Source organism: Condylura cristata, unplaced genomic scaffold (genome assembly GCF_000260355.1).
Source record: "Condylura cristata isolate star-nosed mole 26May11 unplaced genomic scaffold, ConCri1.0 scaffold00008, whole genome shotgun sequence".
Taxonomy (NCBI): domain Eukaryota; kingdom Metazoa; phylum Chordata; class Mammalia; order Eulipotyphla; family Talpidae; genus Condylura; species Condylura cristata.
This window is the reverse complement of record NW_004567109.1, coordinates 23,226,440-23,245,455: the sequence shown is the minus strand read 5'-3', so window position 1 is coordinate 23,245,455 and position 19,016 is coordinate 23,226,440. Positions and strand designations below refer to the sequence as shown.

At 49.8% G+C, this 19,016-nt stretch overlaps 3 protein-coding genes across 9 annotated transcripts in view; 2 read left to right on the top strand and 1 right to left on the bottom strand.

The window, feature by feature from the left end:
- Window positions 1–1,450, bottom strand: part of SZT2 (seizure threshold 2 homolog (mouse)) — a 47,710-nt gene extending 46,260 nt beyond the window's left edge. For both annotated transcript variants that reach the window (XM_004678889.2, XM_012722348.1), the window contains exon 1: window positions 1,379–1,450. In XM_004678889.2, coding sequence (XP_004678946.2) covers window positions 1,379–1,405 — 27 coding nt within the window. In that variant the 5' untranslated portion in view covers window positions 1,406–1,450. The remainder of the gene's footprint in view (window positions 1–1,378) is intronic.
- A 95-nt stretch (window positions 1,451–1,545) lies between these two features.
- MED8 (mediator complex subunit 8) lies at window positions 1,546–6,881 on the top strand. 3 transcript variants are annotated; one of them, XM_012722791.1, is made up of 8 exons: window positions 1,546–1,603; window positions 2,632–2,750; window positions 3,427–3,571; window positions 4,046–4,186; window positions 4,370–4,451; window positions 4,787–5,035; window positions 5,827–5,887; window positions 6,432–6,881. In XM_012722791.1, the coding sequence occupies exons 1-8, from the start codon at window positions 1,598–1,600 to the stop codon at window positions 6,433–6,435; spliced, it is 807 nt and encodes a 268-aa protein (XP_012578245.1). In that variant the 5' UTR covers window positions 1,546–1,597; the 3' UTR covers window positions 6,436–6,881. The 3 variants fall into 3 exon arrangements, with proteins under 3 accessions (XP_012578245.1, XP_012578244.1, XP_012578246.1); XM_012722790.1 differs by lacking the exon at window positions 6,432–6,881 and having other exon boundaries at window positions 5,827–6,223; XM_012722792.1 differs by lacking the exons at window positions 1,546–1,603; window positions 6,432–6,881 and adding an exon at window positions 3,224–3,305 and having other exon boundaries at window positions 2,666–2,750; window positions 5,827–6,223.
- An 8,069-nt stretch (window positions 6,882–14,950) lies between these two features.
- ELOVL1 (ELOVL fatty acid elongase 1) overlaps window positions 14,951–19,016 on the top strand; it is a 4,927-nt gene continuing 861 nt past the window's right edge. The window contains exons 1-7 of one of the 4 annotated variants that reach the window (XM_004678885.2): window positions 14,951–15,106; window positions 17,641–17,700; window positions 17,884–18,074; window positions 18,225–18,305; window positions 18,446–18,502; window positions 18,585–18,690; window positions 18,779–18,915. In XM_004678885.2, the coding sequence (XP_004678942.1) occupies window positions 17,655–17,700; window positions 17,884–18,074; window positions 18,225–18,305; window positions 18,446–18,502; window positions 18,585–18,690; window positions 18,779–18,915 (618 nt within the window). In that variant the 5' untranslated portion in view covers window positions 14,951–15,106; window positions 17,641–17,654. Of the gene's footprint in view, window positions 15,107–15,591; window positions 16,075–16,985; window positions 17,088–17,113; window positions 17,370–17,640; window positions 17,701–17,883; window positions 18,075–18,224; window positions 18,306–18,445; window positions 18,503–18,584; window positions 18,691–18,778; window positions 18,916–19,016 lie in introns of those variants that run through there. The other 3 variants (XM_012722269.1, XM_012722267.1, XM_012722268.1) reach the window with 3 other exon arrangements.

Genomic DNA, 19,016 nt, shown 5'->3' with positions numbered 1-19,016 from the left:
CTAGTTCCAACAACTACTTAAAAAGCATGCTGGACTTTCCCTCCATTTCTCATTTTAATCCATAACGAAACATACTTCAAACACTTTTAAGTTTTTCCTCGGTAGTGCTATTTCTGAGGCATGAGCTATTCTAACTACCCCTGTGATCATTATGATTCTTTTACATAGGACATAGTTTTCTACAACCATAATCAATCTTCATCACACCAAATTCCAGTGAGCTGGAGATTTACCAACCTGCAGTTATTTTATTATTTATAATATAAACATATGGCTCAGAACAGACTTGAACAGATCAGAAGCCAGACCAGCTACTTTCTAGCTGTATAACTTTGTTATTCTTTTCTCAGTTTCTTCACCTTAAAAGTGGGGCTAAGAGTATCTAATCTATGGGGTTGAGAGCATTTATTAATATTGGTAAAGGTGCTAAGAATGGCTCCTGGCATGCAGTAAGCATTAAGTAATGACTTCCACCTGTGTGACATACAATTCAAATACCTTCTTACAGTGCTTCCTACCTACTATTCATAAATCCTCTTTTATCATTTGCCACCTAGTCATATGTCTTCTTGTGATATTGGGCAGCTCTCCCAGCGATATTCTTCTAAATCAGAGATTGTAATCTCACTTCTAACTCCAAAATTCCGCCAAACTTCAGTCCAGTAGCACTTGCAGCAAGATAGTCAACCTCTCACTTTTTTGTTCCTTTCTAGCTTCATCAGAGAATGGATAGTGTTACATCCATGCTCGAGTGTAACAAAATATAAAGTTGTTTGCATAGTCCTTAGTATCTACTAGGCACCTAAATGCACTTTCTGATCTAACATATACGATCCTCAAACCATCCTATGAAATAGGTATTTATAAAGGAGACAGACTCTGGGGAAGTCTGGACTTGCCCGAAGTATCGGATAGCTAAATTACAGCGCCAGTGGTGGAACCTACAGTCACTAGGTTTCACTCTGAATCAAATGTTTTGATTTGTTTCAAGAAACCAAAGCTACTCCCCAAATGTATGAGCACCAATACTAAACTCCTTTACGCTGTTTATGGCACTCCAAATGTTTAAGAAAAGCAGAAGCGGCAAAGTAAGCCTAATTGCCGGGTGCCCCAGTGAAACTGCAACAGAAAATCAACACAGATTTGGTTAATACCAAATACCGTTTGGCCAAACAAACCGAGAGAACTGGCGCCTGCGGCGCGGATGAAATTTCAGTAAACAAAACGAGTTTCTCCTTTTGCTCAGCCCCCCAGCCCCAAGCAATCAGCGGCGAGCGGTCCGGCAGCCCCCACACCTGGGGAGGCTACGGCCGTCCCGGGCCGCCAGGATCTGCCCCTCAGATGTCGGGGCCCAGCGGCGCGCCCGCCCGCCCCTCACCTCCGGCTCCGGGCGCTCCGAGGCCATCACACAGCCCTCCCGCGCCGGCCCGGGCCAGAGGAGACGCTCCACTCGTGACCCCTGACCCGGATACCTCACACCCGGCAGGAACCGGAAGTATGTGGGAGGGCCAAGTTCTGGGTTTCTGATTGGTGGACGAGGTCCTTTCCTCGTGACTTGCTGACTTGGAAACCGGAAGAGGAAGTCGTTGCCGCCGCAATGCAGGTGAGACCTGGCTTAGGGCTACTGACCGCTAGCGATTTTCGGGTAACGGGACTAACAAAGGCTGGCGCGGGAATGAGCGAGCAGTTGGGGTTTGGGGAAGCCGCAGAGTCCGAGGCTGAGTCCGAGGTTTAGGGGACGCGAGATGCGGGACGAGGCGGATTGGAGAGGGGACGGCGCGGTGGAGACATGGGAGTGGAGCCTGACTGACAGGAGGCAGAGATTACGGCTAAATCTGGAGGAAGGAGGCAGCACAGATTTTCGAGGATTTGGGAAAGGATCTGCTTGTAATTTGAGAAGGATAAGATGTCATCCACAGAAGAGGACTCAAGAAAGTGGTGGATTGGCCCGTGCCTCGGCCTAGGCTGTTGGATGAAACTCTTGGATAAAGATCAAATATTGACCTATAATTGGATAGACCTCAGAGGATTGAAAGAATTGCCTGGACGCGGTGGCCAAAATCTAAGCTAACTACTTTTCTGAGGCCAGCCGTGGATCAAGGCGCCTGTCGTGCTCATCGGAGTCTGCAAGACAGCTTTGTATCATTTTTATGAGCCTGTGTCAGAGCATTATGAAAAAACCTCGTGAAATAAAGCTGGAAACCATATATGGGGAAAAAATGTTTTTGCTGCCCCACCTCCCCCACCCCCAGCATAAGACAAATTCTAGGACAGAGAAAGCTGGAGTAGGCTTCAGCAGTGCACTAAAGATAATTAACTCCCAGACATATGTCTGGTCACGATTTCTCAATGACAGGATGTGCCAGGCATGGATTAGGAGGTGATGAGAGAAAGGAAGCAGTCGGTAGGAAGAATTGAGGTCGGGTGAATGGGTTGAAAGGTCTAAGGGTTGATGCTGTTTATAACCCAAATACCAAAGATAGTTAACTACCTGCCTGCCCTGTGCCAGGCAGAGCCTGTGTCCTTTGACTATTGACTAGTGTTGTGCACCATCTTCCTGGCTTTTCAGCCTTCTCTGTATGTGTCATATTCACACCCATTTGAGTAACCAACCTGTTGCTATTGGTGCAGAGAGAGGAGAAACAACTTGAGGCGTCATTAGATGCACTGCTGAATCAAGTGGGTGATCTGAAGAACTCATTGGGGAGTTTCATTTACAAGTTGGAAAACGAGTATGACCGGCTGACCTGGTGAGGATTGCCAGGGCAAACTGGGGAGGGAACCAAGGGTGGGGGGCTGAGCCTCAGGGTGGATAGGACATCTCCAGTGATGCAACTATTTATCACTTTGGCATTATCTTTTGATTTGGAAAGAACTGGGTTTCCCAACAGGTGAAGTTTGGCTTCGGGCCTCTATGGCAAAGACGAAGGGAAATGCCTCCTTTCCCAACTCAAATTACTTTTAGCTTTTGGTTTTCACTCTTGGACTTTTCTGGGAGGAGGTCCTCCAGTACAGTAGGAATGTGGTTTTCATACTGGGTCTCTTGTCACAGATGTTGCTACTCTGGAAGTGTAGTTTTAGTTCCAGACTAGAAAGGGCGCTTTCACCAGTTTCTGAATCTTTAGTGAAACCAGTTGCTAATTTTTAGTGATATAGTCGCATGGTTCCTATTTTGCCACTGATCTCATCCCCACTCACCTCCCCCTTTTTTCTACATCTACAGTGAAACTAAGCATGTGTCTCCTCTTTGCTAACTTCACAATCCTCATGAACTAGCCTGGTCCCCACCTAGTCCAGCCTGAGTTGTGAGTCTTGGAGGGAGGGGAACACTGGTCAGGTGGGTGGGAGTCTGGATATTTCTAGTCTGAAGAACCCCTTAGAAGCTACTTTACCAGGAACATTCTGACACTTTCTTGTTACCGCCAGGCCCTCTGTCCTGGACAGCTTTGCCTTGCTCTCTGGACAGCTGAACACACTGAACAAGGTCTTGAAGCATGAAAAGACACCACTGTTCCGTAATCAGGTTATTATCCCTCTGGTGTTGTCTCCAGACCGAGATGAAGATCTCATGGTAAGAAGAGAAGGGACAACTTGGAGAATTAAGTTTTTAGATGAGGATCTAGAGCACATTGTTGGCTGGCTATTCCAGGCATTCTGACTGTGAGGTGGTGTATAGTAATAAGAAATGAGAATTACACTTGTGTCCTGGAGCGGGGGAGCCACTCAGATATTCTGAATTAACCTGAAGCCTATCACCAAGGCCTTCTCTGATATCTGTCTCAAACAAGAAGTATGTTCTTTTTTGACTTTGTCTGTCCCAGCCTTTGACGGAAGTACGACAGACTTGTTTCTGGGTCTCACAGAGATAGGATTGTGAGGAGAGAGAAAAGAAGGGTAGAGTGTAGGAAATAATGGTGCTAGATAGTCTAATCTCAGGTTGTGTTTTCCTTGAAAATCTACTGTTTGCCTGTGGAAAGAACTGTATTCAGTCCAGATTGAATTTTCTTGGAGTGCATAGTAAGATCGATAAAAATCTGTGTTACAGAGGCAGACTGAAGGACGAGTCCCTGTTTTCAGCCACGAAGTGGTCCCTGACCATCTGAGAACCAAGCCTGACCCTGAGGTGGAAGAGCAAGAGAAGCAACTGACGACGGATGCTGCCCGCATTGGTGCTGATGTAGCTCAGGTTGGACTGTCACTGTCCTGCTGCTCCCCCATCTCCCAGGTCCCATCACGAGAAGCGACGCATTCCCATTCCTCTGTGGGATGATGAGCAGCTGATTCTACCTAAGTTTTTCCTGGGAGAGCAGGCTTCCTCATAATCATTTCTTGCTTGCTCTAATCTCTACACACAATTTATGTGTTACAGAAGCAGATTCAGAGCTTGAATAAGATGTGTTCAAATCTTCTGGAGAAAATCAGCAAAGAGGAGCGAGAATCAGAGAGTGGAGGTATGAAGGCCGGGTGACCAAAGGGAGAAGGAAAGAGGATATTATCTTGGAAACAGGAATGGCAGTTTCTGTAGTGGTGAAATGAGGATGTGGAATGAGCTGCTTTAGGAAAGGGTGTGCATCCATACTGTTAGCCTTTTGTAGTTAAGGTTGGGCCTGGCAGAGGTGTAAGAAATGGCGAGATGAGAAGGAGGAATTCTGTGGCGATCCCTTGGCTTTCCTTCTGGGTCACCAGGGACTCTAGATGCTGCTAAAGTCACAACCCCAAACCCTGGAACTCCCAGCAGCAAGAACTGGAGGCATATTTCATTGTCCTCACTTACCTCTTTCTTCAGGTCTCCGGCCAAACAAGCAGACCTTTAACCCTGCAGATACCAATGCATTGGTGGCAGCTGTTGCCTTTGGGAAGGGGCTTTCGAACTGGAGACCGTCAGGTAGCAGTGGTCCTGGCCAGCCGGGTCAGCCAGGAACTGGGACAATCCTTGGGGGAGCCTCAGGACTACAGCAGGTGCAGATGACAGGAACTCCAAGCCAGCAGCAGCCAATGCTCAGTGGCGTGCAGATGGCCCAGGCAGGTCAACCAGGTAAAGTGTGACACCATGAGCAGGCAGGGGGTGGAATAAGCTGGGTTCTCTGGGGCCCCAGCATCTCAAGAACTGGACTTTTTCCCTTTCTTTCCTTGGATGGTGACCCAAAACATTTTTAGTAGTAAAAAAAATCTTACTTTGGGATTCTGTAACAAGCTCCAGAGAATGAAAAAACTTTGCTTTCTTCATGACCCCATTTTAGACCTGTCTCAGCTACCCTTCTCTCCCATTTACTCTGGGTGCTAGGCGTGTTCCTTTCTTACGTAGAGAAACAGTGATAAGGCCTTACTTGAGATCATCTGGTACTGCATTGGGAATTGACAAGGAGGCAAGTTTCCCAGTGCTACTGGTATTCTTTTCTGTCTGTCTCACCTGCTCACTTTTGGCAAGTATGAATGCAGTCTGGAAGAGCACAAGCATAAGTGGCTAGAAGAGGTGTTTTCTTCCAAGCACCTAGGAAAAGGGACAATTAAAGTATGGGGATGTATTGCCGCTTTTGCCTGTGGCATGAAAATGGTGGTCACATCAGAGTTAGCTATCTTTTTCAGGAGTAGATGAGCAGGACCCTGCTGGTGTGTGTTCTGACCTCTCTTCCCCTCCCCCTCCCATACCTTTATGTCACCCCTTTCTTGTCACTTTTGTGGAGAGAGCTAGGCGAGGAACCATACCTCTGATCTGTGCCACCCAGGGGCAGAAGGGAGGTGGCAGAAGGGAACCTGAGAAGCCACATTTAGGATTTATCATGACAGTCATTGTGCTTTAGGTATCTTTCTTTATGTTCCTTTTAGGGAAAATGCCAAGTGGGATAAAAACCAACATCAAGTCGGCTTCAATGCATCCCTACCAGCGGTGAGTGTGGCCAGCTACTTCCACTCCCACATGTTCCTTGCAGCGTTGGGCAGTGAAATTGCCTTTGCCCAAGCCAACCTAGATGGGGCCTACCAAAAAAAAAAAAAACCTGGGCTCTCAGAGTCAGGCAAAACCCAGCCTCATCGCTGACTCGCTGTGTGATCTTGAGCAACTGACCTAATTTTTCTGAACCTGTTTTCTCATTTGTAAATGGTAATAATAATACCTACCTCATAGGGTTGTTGTGAGGATGAAAATGAGCAAATGAATCTGAAAGACTTAGCACAGTTATGTGAAATAATGGGTATTCAATAAAGGTTAGTTTCTACAGCCACACCTCGCCCACTGCCCTCCTTACTTACTCAGATCTGATACTGCTTCGGGTCAGTTGTGTGCTGATAGGCACGGTTATGGACCACTCAGCACTGTTCAAAAACTTGTGTTGCTTTGAACTGCTAGAAACAGCAGCTTCTGCATCCACTGAGCACAAAGTGGCCTTGTGCCCTCCCATCCAGGTTCCATCCTGGCTGTCTCTAATCTGCAGGTGACAAGGCTTCTGGACGGGGACAAACTGTCCACCTACAGCTTTGGTGAAGCTCAGGCCTGCTCTACTCTCCATCCGCTGAGAAGCTCTTACCCGCAAAATAGCCACAAAGTGCTTTTCCCCTTCCCTGCACACATGCAGGAAGATGTCGAGGGGCCAGAGATGGGGGCTTCCTACAAAGTGACTCTGCTCGGCAGGACTATATGAGAAGGGGGGTTGCTTTGCACATGCCAAGCTCCTCCTCCTCTCGACTTATTTTTTCTTAATTTGGAGGGAAGGGGGACTTGCACATCACACCATCTCTCATCAAGGGTTAGTTGTCCTCACACCAGGGCCTTGTTTCTGGCCTCAGCTAGGAGACTTTATTCAAGGCCACTGAGTGTGACGCAAGTAAGGGGTTGCTCGCAGTGCCTCTGCTGCTTTAATAAAGCTGAAGAGCTGAGTGAGTTTGGGTCTCCAACCTAAGTTGCCTTTCTTAGCACTCGTTTGTGGGCCAGGGCAGGGTGTGAGTTAGCAGAAGTGGACCAAAGGGTTACACTGATACAAGGTTTTTAAGTTGATGGCCACTGTATCGGGCTTATCTGCCAGCAATCTACAAGAACTATGTGGGGATGGGAGGCTATATGCCTGAGCCTTTCAAGGATGCTGCAAAACAATTCTAATTTGAGCTCCATGAAAAGTTTTCTTTGATTAGCTTTGATCTAAAAGTCCTAAGAGAAAAGAACCTGCTCATATCTTCCAGCTGCCTTTTTCTGTTTCCTTCTGTCACACACCAGTACTTCGGCATTGGTTCAATGCCAGGCAAAATTCTGCCAGGCAGTGGCAGCAGAGAACTGGAAAAGTGGTCTCAGAGCTCACATCCATTCCTCTTCCATCAAGTGACCACAGAGCTCACTGCCCATAGCACACAACCACAAGCGTAGGCCTCACTGGCTCTGAGGTAATGCCTCATCTTTCCCCGCTCACTTTAGCAGTACTGCCTTGTCTGTCAGCCCACTCAGGGGTTTCTTTCCTTTAACTCTTTCCACTGAATGTCAAAGCTAACTGTCATGTTGAATAGAGCTCAAGTTGAGCTTCTCTAAATCCCCTGGGGCCTCTGGTTACTGCCAACCTTTACCCCACTAAAAGGTTGCCTCATGTTGAAAGGTGCCAACCCCAACATCCTTTTTGTTCCAGGCTAATACTGATTTAATTGCCACTAAACTATCTGAAAGTTCCTCTTGCCTCAAAAAGAAGATACACAGGACCTCACCTACAAATGTGCCCTTGAGTAAAAAAGTTCCTTACACTGGAGGCACACAGCTCCATATTCTTCATTCTGGGTGCGTGAGTTCTCACTGCCCATTCCACCGCCCACAGCTCTGGAGTACAAAAACCTGTGAAGCATAGCTAATGTCGGGACCCATCCAGCCCAGTAAAGGCTTCAATGGAGAGCCTTTCCCACCCCTAACACATGTATTTCCTCAGGGGGGGAAGTCGATGGTGTGTTCTTTGAAGAAGAGGGCTTCTCAGATAGGATTTGCAAAAGATGGCTTTCTTGTTCCGGTCTGGTAGTACTCCTAAGTTTCTCACTGCTCTGTTTTACCTGGGCACTGCTATCCCTCTACTTTTGAGGTCCCCAGAGAATGAAATTAGACCCTTGTCTACCAGGTTTATGTCTAGGTTAAATAAAGAAGCAGCTGCTGTCAACCTTGAGATCTTATCACAGCAGAGTTCACCCTGCAGATGGAATCAGTGTCAGCTTTACACTGTTGCCGAGTCTCCAACTCTGCCGTGATGCAGGGATTCAGTCACTGTTAACTTCCCTTTTGTTCACCCTATTCCCTGTCACCCTATTGTTCCTTTGATGTCTTTTGCCACCCTACCTAGCTGGCTCATTGAACCTTATACTTCCTTGAGAAACAACCAAGGAAGATGCTTGTTCCTTCCAGCACCATACTGGATCCTGGTATCAGAAGTGAGCTGGAGCGGGTGTATTCCACCCCCGTCCTACTGCTGAAGGGAAGAAACTGAGCTCTACAGGAATGCCCTAGTGCAAGGCTGGTTCCTTTTCATACCCCCTCCTCACCTCCCCCAGGCAGCTGGAAACAACCTCTCCCTTTGTGTGAGCTTCTTGTACAGAATAATCCTCCTTATGGACAATGTATTCTCTGTACCCTGTGGACACAGGAGCCGTGTGAGCTGATCCCAGCACCAGGCAGGACGGAGGCTGAATCCTTCCAAACGCCCACCCTGGGTCAACTCCCGATTTCTGTCCAGAGAAACTACTAGGGGTTGTGCATTTTCTTCCATCTGCTCCAAATTTGGGGACATGGCCTATGGAAGTTCAGCAGTGGGCCAGGAGTAGGTCCCTTTCTGGTTCAGTCCTGAGAGTTCACCATGTCAAATTATGGAAGTGCAATATGACCCTGGCCTGACAGCCTTGAATGCACAGGGGCTGAGGCCTGGAAAAGATCTGGCACCCTGCAGCTGGGGCTTCCTCACTGAAACAGAAGGCAGGCTCTCAGCCTTCTGCAGCACGTAGCACCCTTCAGCGTTGTCCACAGGACAACCATTCTCTCTTTTCCCCTTTCCCTTTTTCTTGCTTTTGAACTCTGTGTGTCACCAAGGCAGAACCAGGAACTCCTGTGGTCTTAGGATGTCACCTACTACTACTTGGCATCTTCTCCGAGTGCTGCCTGGATAAGGCACCTGCCGCCTTCCCTGGGCCTTAGTTTTCTCACCCAAGTGATCCCTGTTCTTCCTAGTTCTACAACTGCTGGCAGCAATTCTCAAGCACATTCGTTCCAATCATTTTTTCATTTTATTATATAGTGGTGTTATATAAAATAACCCCAAATTTCTAAGTGAGCCTATCACCCTCAACCCCCTATAAAGGGTTGCTAAAGTCCCCTCTTGGTCACACGCAACTTAACAGTTCACATCCCTCTAGACTACTGCCCTTAATTTCTGCGTATTCTCCAAAGAGATGGTGAATTAACACAGAGATTCATATATTCAGAGAAATCATCTTCCCACTCTCTCCCCTGGGCATGATATATGTATTTGAGCCTCCTTGATGCCATTGTTTCTTTTCTAAGATTAATTTATACATACAAGAACTATGGGCTGGAGCGGGGGAGGGTCAGAGGTGTGTGTGTGTGTGTGTGTGTGTGAGAGAGAGAGAGAGAGAGAGAAGAGTTAACAGAGACAGAGTGGGGAACACAACAGGCAGATGTACTGAAATATACCTCTGAGGGGAGTAGTGCGCAAGACAGGAGAGGTCTGCTAGTGTAATGTGGCATTTCTGGTTAAAAATGTAGGTTCTAATGCCAGAATGCCTGTGTTCAAATCCTAGCCACTTAGCTGTGTAACCGTGAGTTAATTTACCTCTCAGCGGCTGTTCTTGAAGATGATGCTAATAATGGCTGCTTCATAGGGTTACTCGAGGTTTGGGTTAACACAGGGTGCTTACAATAATGACTGACAACAGAAGCTCAGTAAATATTGGCCATCCTCAGGATAGTGTCTAGAAATGTGCTTTCAGTAACTGCTGCTAAAATCAATGATTGACCAGTCCCTCTGGGAGGACATAACCTCTCCCTCTGCAGCTTGTCTGCTCACTGCTCAGGAGCTTGGCCTGTGAGTACATTTCATCCCCACCTAGTGTGAACCAGGCACCAGGACCTTTTTACAGTGGACTGCCTGATAAAAAATGATGTCATTTTAAAATCTAGTTTTATGATTTTCTGTCTCCCACTTAGTTGTCACTATACTCTTGGATTTAAGCCCAGTTTAGTCTCTTAAATTGTGTCCTTTTCCCTTTGAGACTAAGCAACAATCTGGCCCTTCACCTGAGATGTTCTTTTTCATCCCTTTTAAGCTATTTCTCTTCCCTGTCTAAATCAGCTCGAATCAGCCTATAGTCTCCCTCACTCTGTCCCTAAAGGAGCCCTTCTCCCTCAGAGACCTCTCTGCAGATGTGATGTCTGTGCCCACAGGGTCTGGACTCAGGCTGGGGTGGTTGTGGTCACAAAACAGAGCCCCCAGCTTGCCTCTCTTGTTTTTTGAAGGCCCCTAACTTTTGCTCTTGTTTTTCATGGAACACAGCATTGTTCTCACCACCAAGCTAGAAGTTTCCTCAGCTGTAGCCATAAGGAAATCGCTGGGAGTCAGGCCCTGCCTCACACCTCCATGGACTGTCTGTCTTTTCCCTGCTCCAACCCCCTTATTCATCTAGTGAGCCATTCATCCTTCCAGTGCTAGTGTCAGCTATTCCTGGAAAGTCTTCACCACCTCCTCCCTCCCTGTATCCTTGACTATTTGTAAGCAATACCACTCCATCCACTTCATAATAGTACCTGTAACTCCACCGCAGTTTATTTACAATCTCAAATCCTGACCTGGACACTTAAATAGTGTGATGTTAGGCAAGTATTACACTCCCACGACCTGTGTTCACAGTCTCTACCTGTCTGCAATGGGATTATAGCACCAAGCTCACATGGTAACTTCAACTGAGCATTTTAAAATTAGACTTAAGCATCTCTTCATTTTCTACAGGATAAAATCTTGAGTTTCTGGGATGGGTCTACCAGGTGCTCTGGGCATAGAGTCAGCACTCAAAAACTCTTCCACATGCTACACTGTGTGTTTATGTGCATGCTCTACTGATACGGAAGACATCTGTCTTCCCAGCCCCTGCTCTTTCAGCCAAGGTCCCAGCCTTTGGAGGAAGACACTAGTAGGCTGGCTAAGGCCCAGGGACATGCAGAATGATTAACTGACAAGCCCTTCACCCTCATCATTCCTGTCCTCACTGACTCAGCCTTCCCCCAACTCTTCAGTGTAAGGACTGTGTAGAAAGTGCCCTTTGTCCTCTACAGGATGGGGAAGGTAGAAGCTTATTGCCCTTAGGGGGCTGATTCCAATGCTACCTCCCATTCCAGTTTTCCCTCAGGTCTATTGTTTTTTAATAGAGTCTACTCTTCCACCTGTTTGCTCACTAACTCACTCACTCATCCAGGCAAAGCTCTTTCCATTTTCTTCTTCATTGCCATTCTACTTCTTTGATTGTTTTAATTTTTAATTTTTTTCCCCTGAAACATAAAACTTCAGAAGTAGTCATTAGTGTTGATATAATCAGTGGTTCTATGACTGCACCCTTGGAGACAGTAAATCAGTAATGGCTTATCTCTCAGGGAAAGAGGATAAAGGAGGACCTTAGAGAGCAGTGAATGAATGAGGAATGAGTCAGACACTCAAGAGTGGGACCCAGAGGAAGTTGTCACCTCACTTCCTGTTAGTCAGGATGGCTCCATCAAAGAGGGGAAATTTGAACTGCTGGACTACACATTCTGTCCCACCCACACCTAACCATCATCCTTTTCTAAGACTGACTTTCTAGCCCCCATTAGGTTCCCAATTTCCCAGTCTGTCCCCCGTATAGTAGCATTCACTGAATACTCTTTCCTCCAAAGCCGTCCACCTATTTTCTGCAGGTCCCAAACAGTGCATTCCCCCAATCCACTGACAAGCTTACTCTTTTCTATCCATTTCAGTGTGTGAAGTGCACTCCTTAGCCAAAGGCCAGCCCTTCCACATGTGTGCTGAATTGTCTTCCACATAGCATATAATATATTGAAGCCTCTTTCCATTAAAACCCCCTGGTGGCCTAGGGGTTAAGTCCCAGCACTATCACAGCTTCAGCATGAGTTCTGTCCCTGGCCAGGGAGGTGACCCACATGGCACAGCAGACCTCTCTTGTCTCACCTGCTGCTCCCTAAGCAGTGTTTTTCAGTCAACCTGCCCATTCTGCTGCCCACCCTGCCCTGGTAAATTCTTTCACCACCCTTGCACCTCTGGCCTACACCCCAAAAAATAAAATAAAAACAACACCATCAGATAGATAGGGTTGATCAGAATCAATCTAGAGACAGGCACTGGTATTTTGAAAGCTCACCCTAATGATTCTAACATCCCAACTTGGGCTGAAAAAAAAAGAGAAAAAATAAAATCCAGACTCCTTGCTGAGTTTTATAGGACTCTTCCTAAATCGACTCCTGCCCTTTCCTTTGTGTCTTTTAAGTGGGAACTCTCCAAACCACCTAGAGTGCCCCCAAATTGCCACACTTCTTGCCTCTGTCCTCACACACGTGCCTCCGTCTGCCTGGAGTGTCTATGCCTACCTTCTAGAATGTTCTTTAATGCTTACCTTAGGTGTCATTTCTGTGAACTCCACACACTAACTCCACCTGGGTAAGGTGCTCCCCTCAATGTTTTTACAACTCTCTGGGTTTATCTTTGGGGATACTCACCACAATAATTATCTTCTCCGCAAGACTATGGATGTTCCGCAGGAAACCTAGGGCCGTGGAGATATTCAGTAGGATTTGCTATGGTCATTGCCAGTGGTGGGCCAAGTGAAGAAACGGCATTTGATGCCTGGAATGGTTTCACCTGTCTCTAGATAGACAATCCAAACCTCGACCCTCTCACATTGTCTATTCACTGAACAACTGCTCTCAGAATAGCGCTTTGCACAAAGTGAACATTTAAGAAGAGTTTACATTTAAGTGTATATCTTCTTGGTCTATTAGTCACTTTCCACCTTGTCTATTAAATGTTGAGATGGTAAGAGTGCTAAATGCTTATGTGGGTTATCTCCCTCGTCTTCACAACAAACCTGTGAGATAGATACTGTTATTGTGCCCATTTTATAGAAGTTGAGCAGCTCACATAAGGTCACACAAACTGAAATATTGAAATCCAAACTTTTGGAGTTAGGTGTTACCCCAATGCCACTAAAGTATACCTGGAATACATTTGGCTTCCAATAAATATTTATTGGTGCAGTGATTCAGTCTATACCCCAAAGTGGTAAAAAAAAAGTTTTTGAATTCCTCCCTGCTTGACTCTGGGTCCCTCAACTTCTCTTCCCAGTCTCACATTGTCTCATTCGCTCATCAAACATGAAGGGTCCAATGAGCCAGATGTTGGAGATACAGAGACAACTAAAACATGCTCCTGCTGAGAGGGTGCACAGTGAGGGGAAGGGAAAGCAGATAATTACATTGCAGAACCATGCGGGGGCAAGGGGAAGGAACGCTGTACTGTCTGGGAGACAGTCCTCTACCTTATATTGAGCCAGGGAACCAGGCTGGGAGGGGTGGGGCTGAGGGTATGAAAGTGCTGACACCTTGGGGAATGATTAAAGCATAGGATGTGGCCTAGAAGATTGGCACAGGTAGAATGGAAGACTGAGGGCCAGGTTAGGTGGGGCCTTAGTACATGCAATGCTAAGACCTTTGCACCTGTTGAATAGTTGAATTATTTTTTCCATTTCCTTTCAAGTCTAGGTGGTAATGGGCTCTGTTGTAGCTGTACTTTGGCCCTGACCTCTTACCTATCAGACTACCACATAGTTACATCCCACCATTGATGGACTTAGCAGCTCTCCCAGTCACTGCCTCTTCTGAATTCCTCAATTCTGTTCACATTTACACCATCCATCCCACAAGCAGTTACTGGATCATTTTATGCAAGGCACTCTTCCAGGAGCTGCTGGAGGTCAGATTTCATTTCGCTAAAACCTAGTCCTCACCTGCAATCCAGTCAGTTTCCAAGCCTTAAATTAGGCTAATCTCTCTCACCTGATCTCCATCCAACATCCCCATCACCAGGGCTGCGAGGGTGAAGTGATCCTGCTACAGCAAACCCCTTGCAGGGACAGCGTCTACCTTTTTCACTGATGTGTCACCAGCACTTAACACAGTCTTGCACGTGGTAGGTGGACAATAAATACGTGATGATAGAAACCAGATTTGTAGTCACCGCAACATCTTTCAGTATTTCTCCTCCACTTCCCAAATAAAATCAGATTGCCCCCATTTGGTCTCCAAAACGACTAGTCAGCCACAGCCAACTTCACTTCCCTTGTTTCCCCTTTCAAAACCTTGAAGGCAAGTTTAGCCAGTGATTTACTCACTGCTCTTGCCCCAGGCCACTTGTATTCTCCCACCTCTCCCAGGACTCCTTGGGCTCCTCCTAATGTAGGGCTCCTCCAAGTTTACAGGCTGAGTCTTCCCCGTCCAGCTGTTCCCTCAGGCTGGGACCTCCCAGCTGCCCCAAGTCTTCCTGCCCCAGAGCACACCTAGGCGGCCTCCCATTCACCCCCCGGGCCCCCCTATTTAGAGGCAGGCCTTCGAGGTAGGGCTGAGTCCACAACCTTCCCCAGGGTCCTGAGTCGGGCTGCTACAGACTGTGTTGGCTCTGTCTGTGGATGCACCGCCGAGAGCCCATAATGAGGTCTTTCCGGGGCTGCGTGTCGGGCAGAGAGAGGCAGGCAACAACCCCGGCGGCGCCCGGGCCAGGCAGTGCCCGGCCGGAGGCGGGCTGCCGAGCGAGGAAAGGGTGGGGAGCCGGGGCTGGGCGTGCTTCCTGCCCGGCATCTGGCGGCCCGCCCCTGCGCCCGCCCCTCGGGCCCCGAGGAGTGGAGCGGAGCCGGGGCTGCACGGCCCCTCCTGCCTCGGCGGCGGCCCAATCAGCAGGCGCCCCCCAGCCGGCCCGCCCCCTCCCCCTCTGGTGACAGAAAGTCGGCCCAGCAGATGAGGAAGTGGCAGGCAGGCTGGCCCTGGCACTTCTCTCTGGCCCTGCTCCCTCCGATCCCTACACTACTGCCCGCCTGGCCCCCACTGGTGAGTCTGGACCTTCCACGGGCTTTCCACGTGCCGGGCCCCTCGCCTGGCGGCGCGGCCCAGCCCTGCCCTGCCTTGCCCTGCCCTGCCCTGCCCTGGCTATGGGCGAGGCTGTTCCTGGGGAGAGTGGGTGGGAGGTCCCAGCTCTGTGGGGCCGGGCCTCCCCAGCAACCTCCCTCCGGTCCGCGGCCCCCATTTGCTTAGACCTAAGGCAGCCCCCATCACCTCCATGTCCCCCCCTACCCCCTTCCTCCTCCCCACCCCCAACTCTTTTCTCTTCCTCCCGCCTCCTCCCCCTGCCTTTGCCTACTTACTCTTCCATCCATCTTAAAAGGAAGGGACAAGCGGAGTTTCCCTACTGGGACCACACCCGGATTCTCCAAAACTTGGGGAGAGGTCCTTTCAGAATCTCGAAGCCACTACTGACATCCTGGGGTGGGGTGGGGTGGGGGGAGTGTGTAGCGTGTGGTGGTGGGGGTGAAGTAGGGGCAGCAGTGGAGGGAAATGAGAGATAGCGAGCTGGCAAACTCACTTGGGACAGGGAAGAGCTGCAGGTTAGGGCACAGCAACCGACAAAAACCTGACAGTGAATGAATGAGCGATGACTGTCACCTGTGAAAGGACACCTGTAGGCAGGTGTGTCTGCGTACACCGCATGGGCGATTTTATGTTCATTCACCCCAGGTGGATTTTATGTTTATGTGTATGTGACATTTATGTGTGGCTCCTGAACGTGTGAGTAAACCTGCAGGCAGGCCGAGTGTGTGAGCACTCGCACCTGGCAGTGTGGGGCAGTGAAGGTGGGTGTGTGAGTATTTGGGGTGTGTTTGTCAGTGTGACTGTAGTTAGGGGCAGGTCTGAGTATGTCAAAGTTCATGCAGGCTTGTTAGAGTGGTGTGTCAGAGGAGGGCAGCTGTGGCCAGCAGGAATTCTGTGGGCTCTGTGTGTACCTGAATGCTTGCCATTGGGTAAGTTTGTCATGGTGGTGGGAGAGCTTTGAGAGAGTGTGCATTGGGGGGACTTGGGCCCCGACCCCCGAGGCGGGGGTTCAGGGGAGCCCGGACTGGTGTGGGTCCAAAGCACTGGTGTGAGATATTTTAAAGGTTTAAAGGAGGGGGTTAGTATCTGCTAGGCTGTGCCCGTGAGGGTGTATGAGTTGCTGTGCCTCCTCTGACAGATGTGTCAGAAGGTGCGTTCTTCATGGAGCACCTGTGCGGTGTTCTCTTATAGAGGGATCTGGGCAGACCAGGGCGCAGGAAGCTCACGGAGCATCTGCGCTCTGGCTGTCTGGGACTTGCCGGGTTGCTTTGGGACAGTCTGGAGTCCCAGGCTCCCTGGGGCTTTTGTGTCCCCGCGAGCCCTCCCCCAGCATTCCTTCCCCCCGACGGGGAGAGGGCTCCTCTCATTCGGACCCCTCCCTCAGGGAGGGGAAGATTCCTGAGACCTCCCCCACTCCCCGCCTCCTCACATGCCGCTGGCTTCCCTGCCTCTCCCTGGGAGAGAAGGAATTCTACCCATTCTAAGTAGGGCAAACTGAGAATTGATGTTTAGTTTCGGAGAAGACGCCAGATACGGGTTTTCAGCACTTTTCTTGGCCCGGCGAGGGCTGGGACTGTAGTCTGGGAGGTTTCTGGCTTAGGACCTAGAGCCCCAGCTCTTCTGATGTGTCGGGGTGGGTGACTGGTGAGTCTCTGGCTTTACTTGGCTTTCTCAATCCTGGTGGGTCCTGCTCCTCCAGGCACTGACCTGTGGCCTGGACCCACCCTCCACCCCATGCACAGCTCAGCGGGGGCGGGCAGAGGGCGGTGCTGCTGCCAGATCTAGTCAGACAGGTGGAGCCACCAGGCTGGAGTCTCAAAGGGCCTGGCTCGTGCAGAGGAAGGGCTAGAGGAGATCCCGGAGAGGAGAGAGGCTGAGGGGAGAGCCTCCGAGGCCGACCCTAGGGAGTATCCCGGTAGGAAAGAGGAGGAATCCTGAGTGGGTAAGCTTCCCGGCAGGGGCAGGTGGGACTGGGAGGTGAGTCCCCAGGGGACCCGAGGAAGTCCCAGGAGATGAGCATCCGGAAAGGGGACTAGCTGGCCGGAGAAGGGAGGTGGAAGGGGAGGATCCCCGGAGAGATAAAAGACCCAGAACTGGAGCGGTGGGGAGACTGGTGCGGAAGGAAGAGGCAGTTCGTTCTGAGATGAGTCCCCTGCTGGTGAGAGAGAAGACTCTGGGAAGAGAGCAGGGCTTCAGAGATCTCTTGAGGAAGAGGAGCTGGAAGGTGCGGAAGTGTAGATCCCTGGAGAGGGGCAGAGTGGGAGAGGAGCGTAAGGTGTGGAGAGGAAGGGCGGAACAGCCCTTCCCAGGCAGGCAGGATGTTCGGGAAGCAGATGCCCGCTGCCAAACTGCCTCCTCCTGCCCTGCTCCCCAGCAGTTCCTTCCTCTGTTTGAGGCTTGTGAGTTCTCATTTGGCCTGTCTTGGCTGTGGGTCAAGGGTGGGATGGGGTGGGGTGGGGGGTGCTGTCTGACACCCACCCTCCATCTGTCCACAGAGTCCTTCGCCAGGATGGAGGCTGTTGTGAACTTGTACCAGGAGATGATGAAGCACGCAGGTAAGATGCTGTTCATCCACCCTTCTCTCCTCCTTCCCTGGGGTCCCTGGATCTAGAATTGACTCCTAATGGAGTGTCCCTAGGAACTGCATTTCCCTTTGTGACCTCACGTCTGTCTGTACATCTGGTGGGGACCCTTTGGACCCGGTGACCCTTCCTGACTCCTTTGACCCTTATTCACAGATCCCCGGATCCAGGGTTACCCTCTGATGGGGTCTCCCTTGCTAATGACCTCCATCCTCCTGACCTACGTGTACTTCGTTCTCTCACTTGGGCCTCGAATCATGGCCAATCGGAAGCCCTTCCAGCTCCGCGGCTTCATGATTGTCTACAACTTCTCCCTGGTGGCACTCTCCCTCTACATTGTCTATGAGGTGGGCCCCTGGATGCCTAGCTTCAGTTCTTGCCTTAGGCCCAGTGCATGGCATCTCCTTTCTGGGGAGGCTCAGATTCACTTCTTCAAGCTAAAGGAGGGGAGGGCCGGGAGGAGGGGACTCTGGTGTTCTAATCCGCACCCTTCCTAGTTCCTGATGTCTGGCTGGCTGAGTACCTATACCTGGCGCTGCGACCCTGTGGACTATTCCAACAACCCAGAGGCACTGAGGGTGAGTTAGAGGCTTGTGGGGGGGGGGGGTCACAAGCCACCAGGGATCGGAGCAGTTTGGGTGCACTCACGGTCGTTTAGGGAGTCTCTTGGAGTAAGTAGTGGGCATGAGGGTTGCTGAGTCTGTCCTGATTCTTGCAGATGGTTCGAGTGGCCTGGCTCTTCCTCTTCTCCAAGTTCATTGAGCTAATGGACACAGTGAGTAATTATGAGATGTGAGAACTTGGCAGGAGTAAGAGAGAAACCCTGGCTCTGAACTCCCTTTTCCCACTTCTCTCAGGTGATCTTTATTCTCCGGAAAAAAGACGGACAGGTGACCTTTCTACATGTTTTTCACCACTCAGTGCTGCCCTGGAGCTGGTGGTGGGGAATAAAAATTGCCCCAGGTAAGTGGTGAAGGCTACCTGAGTTAGGAGGGTGGCACTGGGGGCCCGAGAGTCAACTCACCTCACCCTGTTCACCATCCTCTCTCAGGAGGAATGGGCTCTTTCCACGCCATGATCAACTCCTCTGTGCATGTCATCATGTACCTGTACTATGGATTGTCTGCCCTTGGCCCTGTGGCTCAGCCCTACCTTTGGTGGAAAAAGCACATGACAGCCATCCAACTGGTGAGGAACTTGGGCCTCATCCCCCCAACATTCCAAGTCCAGAGCCTACCTTTATGCAACCTGCACCTCACCTTTGACCCATCCCTCCCACTCAGCCTTCC